Source organism: Ziziphus jujuba, chromosome 4, assembly GCF_031755915.1.
Source record: "Ziziphus jujuba cultivar Dongzao chromosome 4, ASM3175591v1".
NCBI classification, from domain to species: Eukaryota; Viridiplantae; Streptophyta; class Magnoliopsida; order Rosales; family Rhamnaceae; genus Ziziphus; species Ziziphus jujuba.
Window position 1 is genome coordinate 24,630,235 of NC_083382.1, and position 16,364 is coordinate 24,646,598.

At 31.8% G+C, this 16,364-nt stretch overlaps 1 protein-coding gene across 1 annotated transcript; it reads left to right on the plus strand.

Annotated features, from left to right (window-relative positions):
* Nucleotides 1-13,279: 13,279 nt before the first annotated feature.
* Nucleotides 13,280-15,469, plus strand: LOC107406158 (putative F-box/FBD/LRR-repeat protein At4g03220). Its single transcript, XM_048472873.2, has 3 exons — nucleotides 13,280-14,419; nucleotides 14,532-14,681; nucleotides 14,914-15,469. Exons 1-3 carry the CDS (start codon nucleotides 13,454-13,456, stop codon nucleotides 15,181-15,183), a joined length of 1,386 nt encoding a protein of 461 aa, XP_048328830.2. The 5' UTR covers nucleotides 13,280-13,453; the 3' UTR covers nucleotides 15,184-15,469.
* Nucleotides 15,470-16,364: the final 895 nt, after the last annotated feature.

Genomic DNA, 16,364 nt, shown 5'->3' on the forward strand with positions numbered 1-16,364 from the left:
ATTTGCAATAGGTCTTAAAAAATAATATTTTGGTTTGCCTATAGAAAGAGGCATGCCAAGATACATGAAATGAAAGCTCCCCATCTGAATACCAAAATTATTTAGGATCACTTATTGCAGACTAAAAGGAACAAAAGATCCAAAATAGAGTAAAAGATTTTTGCCAATTGACTTGCTACCCCAAAACTTCACTATAACTATTGAGAGTAATCATAATAACATTATTATTTTGTACAATACCTTGACAAAAAAGAAGTATGTAATCAACATATAAGGTTTTACTTTTAAAAAGGTTTCAATCTAAGATTTATAAATTTTAAAAAAATATATTAATCATTTTTATAATTTATTCAGAGTTTTCAATAGGAGTTTCTGACAACATTAACATTTTGATTAAATTTGATCCTCGATATGTTTGTTGATATCGGCATTTTAATCCTTGGTCTTACAATCTCAAATTAAAATTTATTAGTGAAATATAAAACTAGCTAATAAAACTTGATTATCAGGTTGCAATAGCGGATTATCAACTAGTAGAAAATACCAATTACCAGTGAAATATTATTGTTGATACTCAATTTTCATATAAAGAATCCGATAGGTCCACTACACCCAAATTCATATTTTCATTTAATTAAATTCATTTTACACAAAAAAGGTAAATTGTAATCCCAAGCTACTTATGGAGCTTTTGGTTAGGAAATAGTCTAGTTAACAAAAAACTTTGGATTATAAGTTTAATTTAGTTTATTTTATTATAAAAGTGACCCTCTTTTGGGGTGCTTTACTTAATAATAATAAAATGAACTGAATTAGAATTACTTTAATATAGAAAATCTCAAATTAGAGCATTCATGTTATTGTATTCTTTTGGCTCATACTCATGCAAAAGTCTTAACTCGTATACATTCAAGTCTATTAGTTAAACCAAGTACATCTCCATGCAAATCAATAGCTTAAATTCTCTTGTTTGGCCCAATTCTTAAGTCCAAACCATTTTATCATTATTTTATTACTTTTCCATTGTCTATATATATGAATACACATGCATATGCTTTTCACTTTAAAAAAATATATAAATATTTGCATATATATGGTTTTATCGGTAATCACATGTTTTTATATTTATTATATTTATATATATATATAATCATTTTTCCATTAATATATCCTAACTTTAATAAAGTCAGGATACACATAAGGTACTATTTTGCTTGAGGTATTTCTCAAGCAACATGTTGTCTGATGCTAATATTCTATTTTTATAAAATCAAGATTTGATACTAATATTCTACTTTTATAAAATCAAGATTTTCGCATATGAAAATTTTTCCTACATATATATACATTTATACATCTCTGTAATATACAAATTTTACAAGTTTTGATAACATATATAGGCATATATTTCTATATCAGCATTCCAATTTTCAAACATATATATATACACGAAAGTTCTATGGTATAAATGTCCCCACATTTTTTAATGTGTGGACATAACACCATAGAAGGACTGTATATATGTATAATAATATTAATGTTTCAAAAACATTTCCAACATTTTTTAGGGAACGATCATATTTTAATGGGCATTTTAGTTTTACAATAAAAGCCCTATGTCAAATCCATCTTACTTTTCTTTCCAACCAATAAAGAAGCTTATTTCGCCTTTTCAAAGCACATTTCAAGCACATTAGGTCACTTGAGTTGAAGTAGAGTGAGGGCATCAGGAAGAGAAGAAGTTATCCCATCTGGATCTCTTCCCTAGCCTAGATTGGGGGAAAAAAAGAAAAAGAAAACACCCATTCAAATACCTCTAACATGTAATAAATCATTAGAAGTTATCTTCTTTAATACAAAATAAGGAAAGAAAATCATCCCTATCACTTTATCTTGCTTTCAACCATTATTATTACAAATTTTCTCTTAGTGGGCAAAAGAGAATCTTAAAGAGAGTTTAGCCTTACTATTTAAGGAGAAGTCAATCCTTCAAAAAAGACCTCTTTTTCCCCCAATTTTTTGTCTTCTTCATATCACGATAGCTAAGCCTTATAATCAACTTAGACCATCTAGATGACCTTATTGGCTTAGTGAATATTCATTTTCTACTCGTAAATCCATATGGATTTCTTCCCTAGCCTATATTCAAAAAAGACACCAAAGCCATCAGAATGCCCTCTAATATGCTATAAATCATCTGAAGTTATCTTCTTTGATACCAAATAAGGAAAGCAAATAATCCCTACCCCTTTATCTCTCTTTCAACCACCATTATTACTAATTTTCTACCTTTATTTAGTGGGTAAAATAAATTATTGGTTAAAAAAGAAGCCTATAAAGTGTTTAACACCACTATTGAAGGAGAAACCTATCCTTCAAACTAGACATCTTCTTTACCGATTTTTTTATCTTCTCCACATCACCATAGCTAAGCTTTATAATCAACTGAACCATTAAGATGACCTTCTAGGCTTAGTGAATATTCATTTAGTTACAAATCCATACATTTCTTTCATCAAAACATCATTTTTTTCTTTTTGCACTTAGTTTTGCAAGCCATCACCCTTAGTTTGTGCTCCTAAAAAAGGTCATTCTTGAACTATATTATAAAATTTGCTCCCTAACTCTTCCTAAAACTATTTTCCCTTATTTTGATTTATTATGGATGTAGTTTGGTGCACATTTATGTCACATGAGTGTATTTATTTTATAAGTGCAAGAGTAGTGTATATTTCTCTCTAAATATATTTTGTTACACTAACTTATTCTTTGGTAAGTGACACTCTAGATTTTCTATTTCTTGGCATTATCCTTAAGTTTTATGATAAGGTGCTTCTTTATAATCATTCAATTGGAGGAAATCTAACATGGCTCAACCATTCAAAGAATCTAGGGATCAACCTAAGTATGTAAGAAGACCATCCTAACAAGCCCAATCCAAACACATGTGTGCAACTCAAATGATATACATATGCGTGTAAAGCTTGAAAGTAGCCAAGCAACCACCAAGTTATAGTTGATGATCACCAGGTCATGATCATATAGTTGTAGAAGTAGTAGAAGAATACCAACCACGATTCAGTAGTAGATTGCTAATCACAATCAAGTACTATAATCATTTAACAAGAGTCAAATGTTGGGAACTTTATTTATATATATTTTTTACTAACAATAATACAATGCCCCTCATTCAAGCTTTTAGAATAAAATATTGTCGAAGTAATGTCCAATTTATTTAATAGCTAAAGTCTTACATACGCAGATAAGGAGATGAAGAATTTATTGAACTAGATTTTAAACATATCAATTAGTTCGTCAACAAAACCCCCATCAATCATCATTATGTTCCTTGATATTTTCATTGCTAGCTATAAATTGATGTAGATAACCCCTTTGAATTAGGTCCTCAAGAATCCTTTAGGTTGAAACAATTACTAGTGGTATAACCATGGTCATTGTGGAAGTTGCAGTACTTTCCCTAGTCTTTAGTTTGAGGATTTGATGCAAATTCATTAAGTCATATAAAAAAAGTTCTAGTTTCTAATTTGCATTAAATCTAGTCACAAATGGTATTTAGAAGTGTGTAGCCTTATTTACTATTTTAGGTTTGATCTTGCCTTAATCTTTCATCAGATCTACTTGGTTCTTCTTTATTGTCCCCTTTGCCTTGACTAATTCCGTTGCATTGATGAATCTTTAAGTAAGTCAAGAAAGTCTTTCAATGGGTACTAGCCTAATGACTAAAGAAACCTTTCGGTGTTAATGCCTCCTATAATTGTCATAAGTGTTATCTCATTGTAGTTCTCCACTTATGTTGCTTAAGCTTTGAATCGTCAAATATGATTCCTCAATGACTTCCATCCTTCTGCTTGATTGAGGAAGAGGAGTAGTAAATTTCTTCAATACTTTATCTTTGATAAATTGCATAACAAACAATTTGTTTAGCTAAGTAAATTAACCAATAGATCTTGGTCTCAATTTTCTAAACCATTTGATAACCGATTTAGATAATAAAAACGAAAACACTTGACACATGACCAAGCAGTTTACTTCATGCATATCATTTAATTCACATAACGACTTCACATGTTCAACTCGATAGTGATGCATTTAGAATCACCTTAGTGAATGGTGATTCTATTTCTTTAATTTTCCAATTCTGTTGATTTTAAAGTACCATTGTGCTCAAACTTTTCACTTACTCTTTCAACTATCTTAAATCTTCCTCCATATTGTTCTATTGACAAGCTTAGTAGAAAAATCAACAAAAGATCTCCTAAACCTTTCAAATTGATCACGGCACTTCACATTTTGTTGATGGCATAGGTTGAATTTCACTGGCTTTTATTGTGCTTTGGTTTACTGGACTGATGTTGGTTTTTTCTCTGGATGGTATGAGGGATCATTCATTTCAACTTCACTATCTACATCAAACTAAACAGGAGGTGGTTCTTCTCATTTAGGATTAGAGTACTCTAGTATAACCTTCATACTCTGATCAAGATCACCAATGTGATTCTCTATCATTGCAAGCCAAGCGATGTAACTGTATTTCAATGTTTTATTCTTTCTGATTGATAGAAGATCATAACATCTTGTTCTCTACCTCACAACTCTTAATTTAGCAAAAGGTGGTGACAAGTCATGAAGGTTAGCAGGGTTGGTACTAGATTGATCTCCATCATCAACATTGTATATATCTTGGTGTCAACTCATTGTAGAACTACGTTTAATGAGAATGGCTCGACCCTTTCTTCTAATTCCAAATCTTGATGCTAAAAATTTAACTTTGAAAATATTTTTCGCTTTAATTTTTTATCGACCACTAACTATTTCAGCTTGAATGGTACTTAAAAGTGTGTATCTTTGGTTGGTTATGGAGACCTTAGTTCCTATTTTGGGTTTGTTCTTCTCTTAATCTCTCATGCAATCTACTTTGTTCTTCCTTATCCTCCTTCTTTACCTTGACTAATTCCTTTGAATAATGAATATTTGTGATTCGTTAAGTAAATCAAGAAAGATTCTTGGTGGGTACTCACCTAATGACTAAAGAAACCTTTCGGTGCTATTGTTTTTCATCATTGTTGCAAGTGTTGTCTTATCATTGTAGTTCTCTACTTGTGTTGCTTGAGCATTGAATCATAAAATATGGTTTTTCATAGACTTCCATCCTTTTGCTTGACTAAAAGAAGATGGGTATATTAGATTTCTTCAATACTTTTTCTCCAACAAACTAACTTAAACAATTTGTTTAGTTGAGAAAACAAACTAATAGATCTCCGTCTCAATTTTCTAAACCATTTGATAGCCACTCTAGACAAGATAAAGGACATGTAGATCCATTAACTCACAGAACAACTTCGTGCGTCCTATCGGTCATCAATACCATAAATGGTCATTAGTGCCAGTTTAAATTTGGATGGTAGTCGTACATGTAAAATCTTTCTATTTCTTCAATTTCTCGTTTAGCTAGTTTAAAAGTGATATTGAGTTTAAAGCTTTTCATCTACTATTTTAGTTTTCTCAAATTTTCCTTCACATTGTTTTGTTGACTGGCTAGGTTGAAAAATCAACAAAAGACCTTCCAGACCTATCAGATCAACCACAACACTTCACCTCTAGTTAATGGTGTAGGTCAAATTTTGCCAACTTTGGTCATGTTTAGCTATATAGAAGTTTATTTTCTTTCTAGATAATACAGAGATCATTCATTTCTCCTTGTTATCTAGATTAACTTGAATAGGAGGTGGTTTTTCTTTGTTAGAATTAGTGCATTCAAGTCTAATTTGCATACTCTGATTAAGGTCCAATGTGATTCTTTGTTGCATATTATAAGGCAAGCAACTTAACCACATTTTATTGTTTTCTTGTTGCTAACTAATGGAAGATTAGGACATCTCATTCTCTTCCTCATAACTCTTAGTTTAGCAAACAACGCTAACAAGTCTTTGAGGTTAATGGGATTGGTGCTATATTGATCACCATAATCAACATTCTTTATATCCTACTATGAACTCATAATAATCTGATTGGAATGGCTCGACCTTCCTTCTAGTGCCAAATATTGATGTAAAAAATTCAACTCAATTTGACCACTGATTGACTAACAATGATCTTGTTAGCCATTAACTTGCAAACAATAATAAAGTTAATCCCTTAGGGTATCAGTGTGATACCGGTCAAAGGAACTCCAACATTCAACTTAAAAATTGATTATAATGTTCACTATGGAGATAATATAGTGAATTTTGAGATTGAATTGTTCTTGAAAAATCAAGGTCTATTTATAAGAGCGTCTTGGGCCTTTGAAGATGTTGATATCTTTTAAATTAGATTGTTTTCTAATCTTGGTTCAAATCATGAAAGAATAATTGGATTTCATCATATTTCCATAAACTGCCGCTTCATTCAAATAGATGATATTTAATTCAAAAGTAGATTTTACTTATTCACTGTTCATATTTTAAGTGCAGAAAGACTTCACTCCATTATATTCATGATATTAATAATCGAAACCGTGTAAGGTCATTGTGATACTAGTGAAAAGTACCAGTTCTTTGGTCATTATAATGCTACTGACTGAGACTAGTTCATAGACATTGATCTTACTTGATTAATTATAGTTGTAAGTTACTAATCATTGTAACCACTAGTTCTAGTTCTTAGTTTCGACCATTAGATTTAGTAATATTAAGGATACATAGTAATTATTATACTTGTTATTTTTCAAAGCACACCCCAAGACTCGCTCAAGCATGCCTTTACAAGAGGCATTGGAAAAGTACCACTAAACATCTAAAAGAAGGTGTTCACAACATTATTTGATCACCACATCATCCAAGTGATAAAAAATAAATATCTTACATTTCGAGCTTTTCTCAATAAATCCAATTATGTTTAGATGAAAGAAAAAAGCTTACTAGTCCAGCCCATCTTTATCAAAGTAAAATGAACTCCGCCACATTAAAATTTTTCCAAATCAACTATATTTCTAATTAAAATATGATATTTATGTATAATAAATTTTTTTTTTAAATTTTTTTGGGGTGAAAATTTTCTTTCTTGCAAAGTTAATAAAAATGAAAAAATAATATAAGAATATATAGAGGTACTATCTAGTCTACTAAGATATTTACCAAGTATACATATGTCATTATTTGATTGATTTATATTTAGTTACATTTATCCCTTCAAGGGTCACTTATTCATCTTTAGATCGTACTAATATATTAACCAAAATAATGACATGTGTACACTTCATAGGTTTCATAGTAGACTAGATGGTACCTCTAGCATTACTTATAATATGATTGTATTTTAATATGCATCACTTTAATTTTTATTTATTTTACAAAAATAAAGTTTTAGAAATTAATAGAGGATCATGTGTTTGAAATGTATTTATAATTGGTTGTAATGGTTCATGTGTTTGAAATTTACTAATTAATAGAGGATCATGTGTTTAAAATGCATAACAGTTCTTTAGGGCATTTGAGATTGAAGATTTCTAGTAAAAATCTTTCTATGTCTAGTGATGAAATTGGGTTTTGCATTGGTACTTGGATTTTTCAAGCAACTAAGTCCAATATTAAAAATATCTGTTTGGAAGTTCATGCAATTGAATATTTTATTATGCCTAGTTGTCTTTTGAATTGTGCATCTTTAAGAGCTTTGGTGTTGTTTTTTCGTAATTATGTTGTTCTGAAGTTACTACCACTTTATTTTGGACTCTTGAGACTTTGGCTTTATGTTGATTTCAGATTTTCAATAAGTTGCTTGATGAATGGATTTTTAGGTGTGAGTCACTTAAGAAGCTATTTCTTGTTCATGTTTCTGGTATTGATAGGATCAATATTAGTTCATCCCCACTTTAACACTTAATGATTGAGAATATCACTGCAGCTAAGTATTTTATTATTGAAATTTCAGTAGAAAGACTTGAGACTCTACTGTTTGGTAAAGCTACTAGATAGTCACTTAGATTATGTGCTCCAAAACTAAAGAAGCTTACCTAAAAAGTAAATGCTTTTAATTACTCTTATGAAGGAAATTTGAGTTTCTTTGGGATGCTAATATACTAATAATTTATACCCCTTCACAAGATGAGGCTTTTGTTAATGGGGTTAATTACACTACACTCCCCTGTCATTTCTTTTAATTACGAAAAATACCCTAACGTATGTAGTAATTACATCTCAATCCCTGAGATTACCACATTGGCATTGAAGTTAACGGAGAAGGGATATAATAGTCATTTAACAGCCATTCCAAAAAACTAATTAAAAAAAAATAGAAAACATGAAAAAGATATTTCCCATTGTTTTTAGGTTTCACCTCCACCGCACCATCTGTTTTCACCTTCATACTCGACGCAGGTCTCGAATCACATTTCTTCGATGAACGGATCTCAAGCAGATCTTGGTTCTTGGAGTCTAGGTTTCCTTCTCTTCTCTTCTCTTCCTCCGCTTCTCTCTCCATTTCCACCTCTCTCTCTCTCTCTCTCTCTCTCTCTCTCTCTCTCTAATCCATTTCTTTGGCTTTGTCATATTTTGATTTTCTTTTCCCAACTACGATGCAGAAATTTGAAACTGAAGGACAATAACCACAAAGAAAGAGAAAGAGAAACAGGGGGTGGATCTTGTTCGTAGGCCATGAAGTTCTCTTTATTTGCACATCTTTGATCTCCTTTTTTTCTCACTTCTCAAGTACTTTCTTTTCCTTAACCCACATAGTAATTTATTTTTTAATTTTTTGCTTGGATATTTCTTGCTAATTAATCCCATGCTTGTTGAATTTTGGGTTTTCATGAATGGTACTTTTTATTTTTATTTTTTATTTTTGGTTTGAGAATCTTTTTAATTAGTTTTTTAAGCAAATTTGAGAGGTATGTTGGGATTTCAATTGACTCAATAAGTCATTTTTATGTTTGTGTTTGAATAATTGTTGTTGTTTTTAGGCTTAGAATCTTTTTAATTTATTGTGTTGTGTTTTCTAACTTATTTCATTATATAATTCCAGAAGCCAGATTGTTTGTTATCAATGTGTTTTCATGTATAACTTAAGTGAGCTGAATTTGACTGTTTGTGTATATGATCGCTGGAACTAAAACTGGATTGTTTGTTTTTGTTTGATTTGATAGAGTCATGGTTTTTGAAATAGTTATTCATTGTTTTGGGTAACAGTTCAAGTCTTTTGAGGTAGATGAGGACCTGTTTAGTTTTGTGTATCTATATGACAATGTAAAGTTTATTGAGATATTGATTTTAGGGGAAAAGCCCTTAATGAGTGCTAAGGTTAAGTTACCTTGGACAAAAGGGGCTTGGTTCTATGTAACTAATGATCAGGATTTGTTAGAAGTGTTTCGAGAATTTAGTGAACATAATATCAGTATTATCCACATTCATTGCAACGTGTTACCCGTGGCTAAGATGGAACCCTTAGAACCTGATGTTATGGATACTGTAGAACTAGACCCACCTCAACCTTAACCTGAACCTGAACATCAACCTCAACCAAACTCCACTGTACCTCAACCAAACTCCTTTGTCATTCAAGCTTCTACTCCTCCCTCACAAACAGAACCTCAACCCAACCCCAAACAAAAACAAAACCTGAATTTGGTAGTGGTGAAGTAGAAATAAGCGACAAATATGATAACGAGTGGCAAGGGGAACACTCAAACGTTGAGGATGGTCAGATTGGTAGTGATGAAGAGGATGAAAATACAGTTGCAAAGCTGTCTAGGTTGATGAAGAGAAACCTATATAAGCATCTACCAAATGGAAAACATCATTTGAAAATAGGACAAACTTTCAAGTGTGCTGCTAAGTTTAGAAAGGTCCTTACTGAGTATAACATACAGGAGAGGTTTAACATTTATAGAGTGAAAAATGAGAAGAGTAGGGTTACTTGTGAGTGTGCAGCTATGGGGTGTGGTTGGAGGGTTCATGCATCCCTTATGGTTGATAATATTACATTCCAAATAAAAACACTTCGGGAGGATCATTCTTGTATAATGTTGTTTAAGAATCCTATGGTCACTTGTGAGTGGCTTTCTAGAAAAATAGAGGCTAAATTTGATGCAATTCTGGTATCAAAATTAAAAACCTGAAAAAGGAAGTTAGAGAGATGATTGGAGTTCATGTTTCAAAGGCTAAGCTATATAGAGCAAAAAACATGGTATTAGAAAGGTTAGGTGGGGATCATAGAGCAAGTTATTCTAAGCTCCATGATTATGGAAATATTTTATTGTGCAAGAACTCAGGTACCATGGTACAAGTCAAGTGCCATAGGAATTACATATCCAAGAACCCTGTTTTTCAGCGGTTCTTTTTGAGTTTTTCAGCATAAAATGATGGCTTTTTAAAGGGCTGTAGGCCATTTATTGGGGTAGATGATTGCCATCTCAAAGGGCAATTTGATGGAGTGTTGTTGACTGCAGTAGTTGTGGATGCAAATAATAGCATTTTTCCATTGGCTTTCTTTGTGTGTGGAGGGGAAAACTATGACAGTTGGATTTGGTTTCTCAATTTAATAAGTGAGTACGTAGGATTCCATGGAACAATAAGGATTTGTTTCATGTTTGATAGACAGAAGGGTTTGTTGAAGGCAATTAATAAGGTTTTCCCAAATGCTTTCAATTGGTATTGTGCAAGGCATATATTTACCAACTTCAAGTCTCATTTTCCTAGTGTTGAGGTCAGGAACCTATTTTGGGCAGCATCTAGATCAACAAATGTTAAGGATTTTAATGTTGCAATGGAAGGTATCAAGGCAATTGATTTGGGTGCATATACTTGGTTGAAGGACATTCCATTGGATAGTTGGAGCAAGCATCCAATCATCTCTCTAACTTCCTTTTTCAGGTCTTTAATTTTGATACCAAAATTGCATCTAATTTTATCCTCTATTTTTCTAGAAAGCCACTCACAAGTGACCAGAGGATTCTTAGAAAACATTGTACAAGAATGATCCTCCTGAAGTGTTTTTATTTGGAATGGAATATTATCAACCATGAGGGATGCGTGAACCCTCCAACCACACCCCGTAACTGCACACTCACAAGTAACCCTACTCTTCTCATTTTTCACTCTATAAATGTTAAACCCCTTTTGTATGTTATACTCAGTAAGGATCTTTCTAAACTCAGGAGCACACTCGAAAGTTTGTCCAATTTTCAAATGACGTTTTCCATCTGGTAGAGATTTATACAGGTTTCTCTTCATCAACCTAGACAGCTTTGCAACTGTATTTTCATTCTTTTCATCACTACCGATTTGACCATCCTCATTGTTTGAGTCTTCCCCTTACCACTCATTATCATACTCGTCGCTTATTTCCATTTCACCACTACTAAATTCAGGTTTTATTTTTGTTTGGGGTTGGGGCTGAGGTTCTGTTTGTGGGGGAGGAGTAGAAACTTGAATGACAGGGAAGTCTGGTTGAGGTTGGTGTTCAGATTTAGGTTGAGGTTGAGGTTGAGGTGGGTCTGGTTCTACAGGGTCCATAACATTAGGTTCTAAAGGTTTCATCTCAGCCATAGGTAACATGTTGCAATGGATGTGGATAATACTGATATTTTGTTCACTAAATTCTCAGAACAGTTCTAGCAAATCCTGATCATTATTTACATGGAACCAAGCTCCTTTTGTCCAGGGTAACTTAACCTTAGCACTCATTAAGGGTTTTTCCCATAAAATTAACCTCTCATTATATGGAATGAACTTTACATTGTCATACAGACACACAAAACTAAACCGGTCCTTATCTACCTTAAAAGATCCAAACTGTTGCCCAAAACAATGAATAACAATTTCAAAAACCATGAATTTATCAAATCAAATGAAAACAAACAATCCAGTTTTAGTTCCAGCAATCATATACACAAATAGTCAAATTCAGCTCACTTAAGTTATACATGAAAACACATTGATAACAAACAATCTGGCTTCTGGAACTATATAATGAAATAAGTCAGAAAGCACAACACAACAAATTAAAAAGATTCTGAGCTTGAAAACAACAACAATTATCAAACACAAACATAAAAATGACTTATTGAGTCAACCGAAATCTCAACATACCTCTCAAATTTGCTTTAAAAAACAAATTAAAATGATTCTCAAACCAAAAAAATAAAAAAAAAAGTGCCATTCATGAAAACCCAAAATTCAACAAGCATAGGAATAATTAGCAAGAAATATCCAAGCAAAAAATTAAAAAGTAAATTACAAGGTGGGTTAAGGAAAAGAAAATACCTGAGAAGTGAGAAAAAAAAAGAGATCGAAGATGTCCAAATAAAGAGAATTTCATAGCATGCGAACAAGATCCACCCCCTCTTTCTCTCTCTTTTTCTCTGTGATTATTGTCCTTTAGTTTCAAATTTCTGCTTCGTAGTTGGGTAAAGAAAATCAAAATATGACAAAGCCAAAGAAATAGATTAGAGAGAGAGAGAGAGAGAGAGAGAGAGAGAGAGAGAGAGAGAGAGGTGGAAATGGAGAGAGAAGCGGAGGAAGAGAAGAGAAGAGAAGGAAACTTGGACTCCAAGAATCGAGATCTACTCGTGATCCGTCCGTCGAAGAAATGTGATTCGAGACCTCTATCGGGCATAAAGGCCTGTAGGGCATGAAGGTGAAAACAGATTGTACTGTGGAGGTGAAACCTAAAAACAATGGGAAATATCTTTTTCATGTTTTCTATTTTTTTTTTTAAATTTGTTTTTTGGAATGACTGTCAAATGACTATTATATCCATTCTCAGTTAACTTTATCGCCAATGTGGTAATCTCAGGGATTGAGATGTAATTACTATATAAGTCAGGGTATTTTTTATAATTAAAAGAAATCACAGGGGAGTGCAGTATAATTAATCCTATTCAAAAAAGAAAAAGAATAAAAAAAAAAAGGGAAAACATTTCATTTAAATCTTTTAGTTTTATCCTAATTATATATAAACTCATTTTTTTGAAAAATCATTATACCTTTTTATAATTTTATCATTGTATTTTTACAATATTATTCAATTATAAAATATTAATTTTTAGTTAATTTTTAATTTTTAAATATTAAAATTAATTGATAAAAATTAATAGATGAAAGTAAGATCTAATAAAATTATGAGAATACCAAACGAGGTATAAATGAAAATTATCAAGAAAAAATATTACACATACTTCATATTTAAAAAAAGAAAATATTTGAAAAGCAGATTTTTATTTAATATACAAATTAAAGTGGATTATTTATATTTTAATTTTATACACGTGCGAGCAGAATATCAGCTATAGCTGGCACTCTTCCGTTGCCTTGCTTTTCTCATCGAACCATCCATTTCTCCAAAAACCCTAAAAGCCCCAAAAGAGCTCTCTGCAACTGCAATGGTGCAATGCGAGGCGTAGCAAGGTGAGTAGTAGTAGTGTGGTTGTTTAAGGTTTTTTGCTTCTGTGAAATCATCTATGGAACCCCAACCTAGTTCAAAAAGATTTGATCCTTTGAGCAATCTTCCAGATTCCATATTTCAACAAATTATTTCTCGACTTGACATCAGTGACATTTCACGGCTTTCCACTTTGTCTAAGAGATGTAGAAAACTTTGCTTGTCTCTGCCATCTCTGACCATTTCTTTCAATAATTCCGACTATGATTTTTACCCATTTAGCCAATTTTTTTACCGGTTTCTGTCGATGCACAATGGGGTTTCCTTGCAGCGACTTGAATTGAATATTTCTTGTGATAATCTTTCTATTTCTAGTGATGAAATTGCGTTTTGCATTGGTACTTGGATTCTTCAGGCCACTAAGTGTAATGTTGTCAAAATTCATTTGGAGATTGACACTATTGAATCCTTTACTCTGCCTAGTTGTTTCGTGAATTGTGCATCTTTGAGAAATTTGGTGTTGATTTTGGATAATGCTACTCTGAAGTTGCCAACCACTTCATATTGGCCTCTTGAGACTTTGATCCTGTCTCAACTTAAGATTTCGAATAAGTTGCTTGGTGAATGGATTTTGAGGTGTGAGTCACTTAAGAAGCTAGTACTTTTTGCTGTTTCTGGTATTGTTAGGATCAATATTAGTTCATCATCGCTTGAATACCTAAGGATTGAGGATATAACTGCCACTAAGTACTTAGATATCAAAATCTCGACAGAGAGACTTGAATGTCTCTATATATTATGGCAGGTTGGTAAGTCTGCTAAACACTCGCTTAGATTAAATGCTCCGAAACTTCAAAAGTTTACCTGGAAGGGATGCGTTTCTTATTACTCTTATGAAGGAGATTTTGAGTCTCTGCGGTATGCTGATATTGTAATAATTCCTACCCCTTCTCAGAACAAGGCCGTTGCTAATGTAACCATGGCTAAAGTTCTTGAAACAGTACACCGGGTTTCATGGTTACGTGTAGATATGTTTTTCATTGAGGTATTTTTATTTTTTTTTAAAATTTTTATTTCCCTCTCTTTCTTTCAACTATGTAAATTTATTTCTTTCTTTTTTCTGTATTGATGGACACTAAACGTTCTTAATCTTGTAGGTAGTAGAGTTGATGGAAGAGTTTCACAGCTTGGGTGCATTGACTCTGTTATTGGATGATTTGGCTGGCAAAGTTCCAACTTTAGCTTCCTTTCTTAAGTTGACGCCACATTTGAATTCGCTGAAAATAAGTACCAGTTATTCAAGTGATGTAAGTCATGCCTTGCCTCATATGTCTGAGAATTGTCAGCCAACATGAACAGTCATGTCATTATGTTCAATTGTCATGAGAAACAATTATAACCATGACTAAATAATCTCATTCTTGTCTGAAATTAGAAATATACCCATAGTCCTAGTTGGTAATCTGCAACTTTTTTCTTTATCATCTGCAATGTGGGCTTTGTATCTAACTTTTTAAGTCTTAATTAATATGATCACAGGAGAACAAATCTAGTTATGATGCTGAGTATTGGGAAGCTCAAAATCTGAAGTTCGTTAAATCATTGAAGGAAGTCGAAATGGAAATTCATGGAAAGCATAATGAAATAGAGCTGATCAAGTACTTGCTCAAACATGCAAAAGAATTGGAGAATATGACTGTTCTTTATTCATCTAAGGTATTTCCAAGACATGTTGCCATTAGTAGAAAGCTTCAACAATTCAGAAAAGCCTCTTCCTCTGCTTCTATATATTTCCTCCCAAATGAATAGTAACATGGTTTTTAGTCTCTGACTTTTAAGAACATGGTAAAATTTTTGTTAATTTGAATTCTAGCTTGAACTTCTTATGTATATAAAGTGTAAGTATCTACTTATACACGATTATTGGTTTCTAAAATGGCTACTGGATTTTATGATTAGCATTCATCCATCTATATGTAATTGGTTAGTTAAGCTTCACAAGGAAAGCCATACAGAATGAGAAGAGGAATGAATACCTTTTAGTACAAACAATTGAATGAACAAAAAAATAAAATATATTATTCTTAAATGGTCAGTACGATACATAATTTGATGTCATTTTAGCTAACCTATTCTTGAAGCTGATTAGCCATCATAGTGATGACTTCGCCGTATTTATTATTAGAAAACTTAAAACTCGTTCTCTGGTGCTGTCTTTCTAAACCATCTTCTGCATGTCAGCAACCTTCTATGATTTCTTTATATATTGTTATATGTATAAGTAGAAGATATATCTTGCAATAAATTCACTAGCAATCTAGATTAATTCTTACCAGTCTACAGTAAATGTATGTAGTTTAAACAATGTGTTATTGTCAGAAAGAGTTTAGTCGATATAGTTGAAATCTTATATAAATGAAAGGCATGCTTTATTATTGATTATTGCAAACAAATATAACACCTAATTATAAAATCCTTCTGCCCCAATTAATTCTACATATGTCGAAAAGATGAAAATAAAAAACATAATACCTAATAATGAATGGATCAAGGGGAAAAAAAAAAAAAAAAAGTGAATGCATATTGTTGCAAACAAATTTGAATCTGCTTAACTTTGTAACTTATAAACAAGTTTTTCTTTTTTTCTTCTTTTTTTTTTTTTTTTTTCGTTAATAACAATTTTCAATGCGCATCTATTAACAGTTAAGACATACATTAAGCTCTTAAAACTACAGAGACATTAAGCTATTATAGTGATTATTGAATGAAATATATGAAATTTATATTTTTTTGTGAAAATTACAAAATGCCTTTTGAACTGTCAAACAAATTATTTTCAAAAAAAAAAAAAAATTGTCATACAAATTTGAATTTGTCCCCTAAACTTTTCTTTCTTTATTTCTTTCTTCTTTTTTTTTTTTATCTTTTTTCTTTTTTTTTTTTGGTTTGAAGCAATTGGCATAATGTCAATTTACCCCTCTGTAAAATTC

What these genes read in the sequence shown, in the direction of transcription:
- LOC107406158 (XM_048472873.2), top strand. Translation starts at nt 13,454, where the DNA reads ATGGAACCCCAACCTAGTTCAAAAAGATTTGATCCTTTGAGCAATCTT. An exon ending in TAGATATGTTTTTCATTGAG is followed by an intron (nt 14,420 to 14,531) that starts GTATTTTTATTT and finishes TTAATCTTGTAG; the next exon opens with GTAGTAGAGTTGATGGAAGA. An exon ending in GTACCAGTTATTCAAGTGAT is followed by an intron (nt 14,682 to 14,913) that starts GTAAGTCATGCC and finishes ATATGATCACAG; the next exon opens with GAGAACAAATCTAGTTATGA.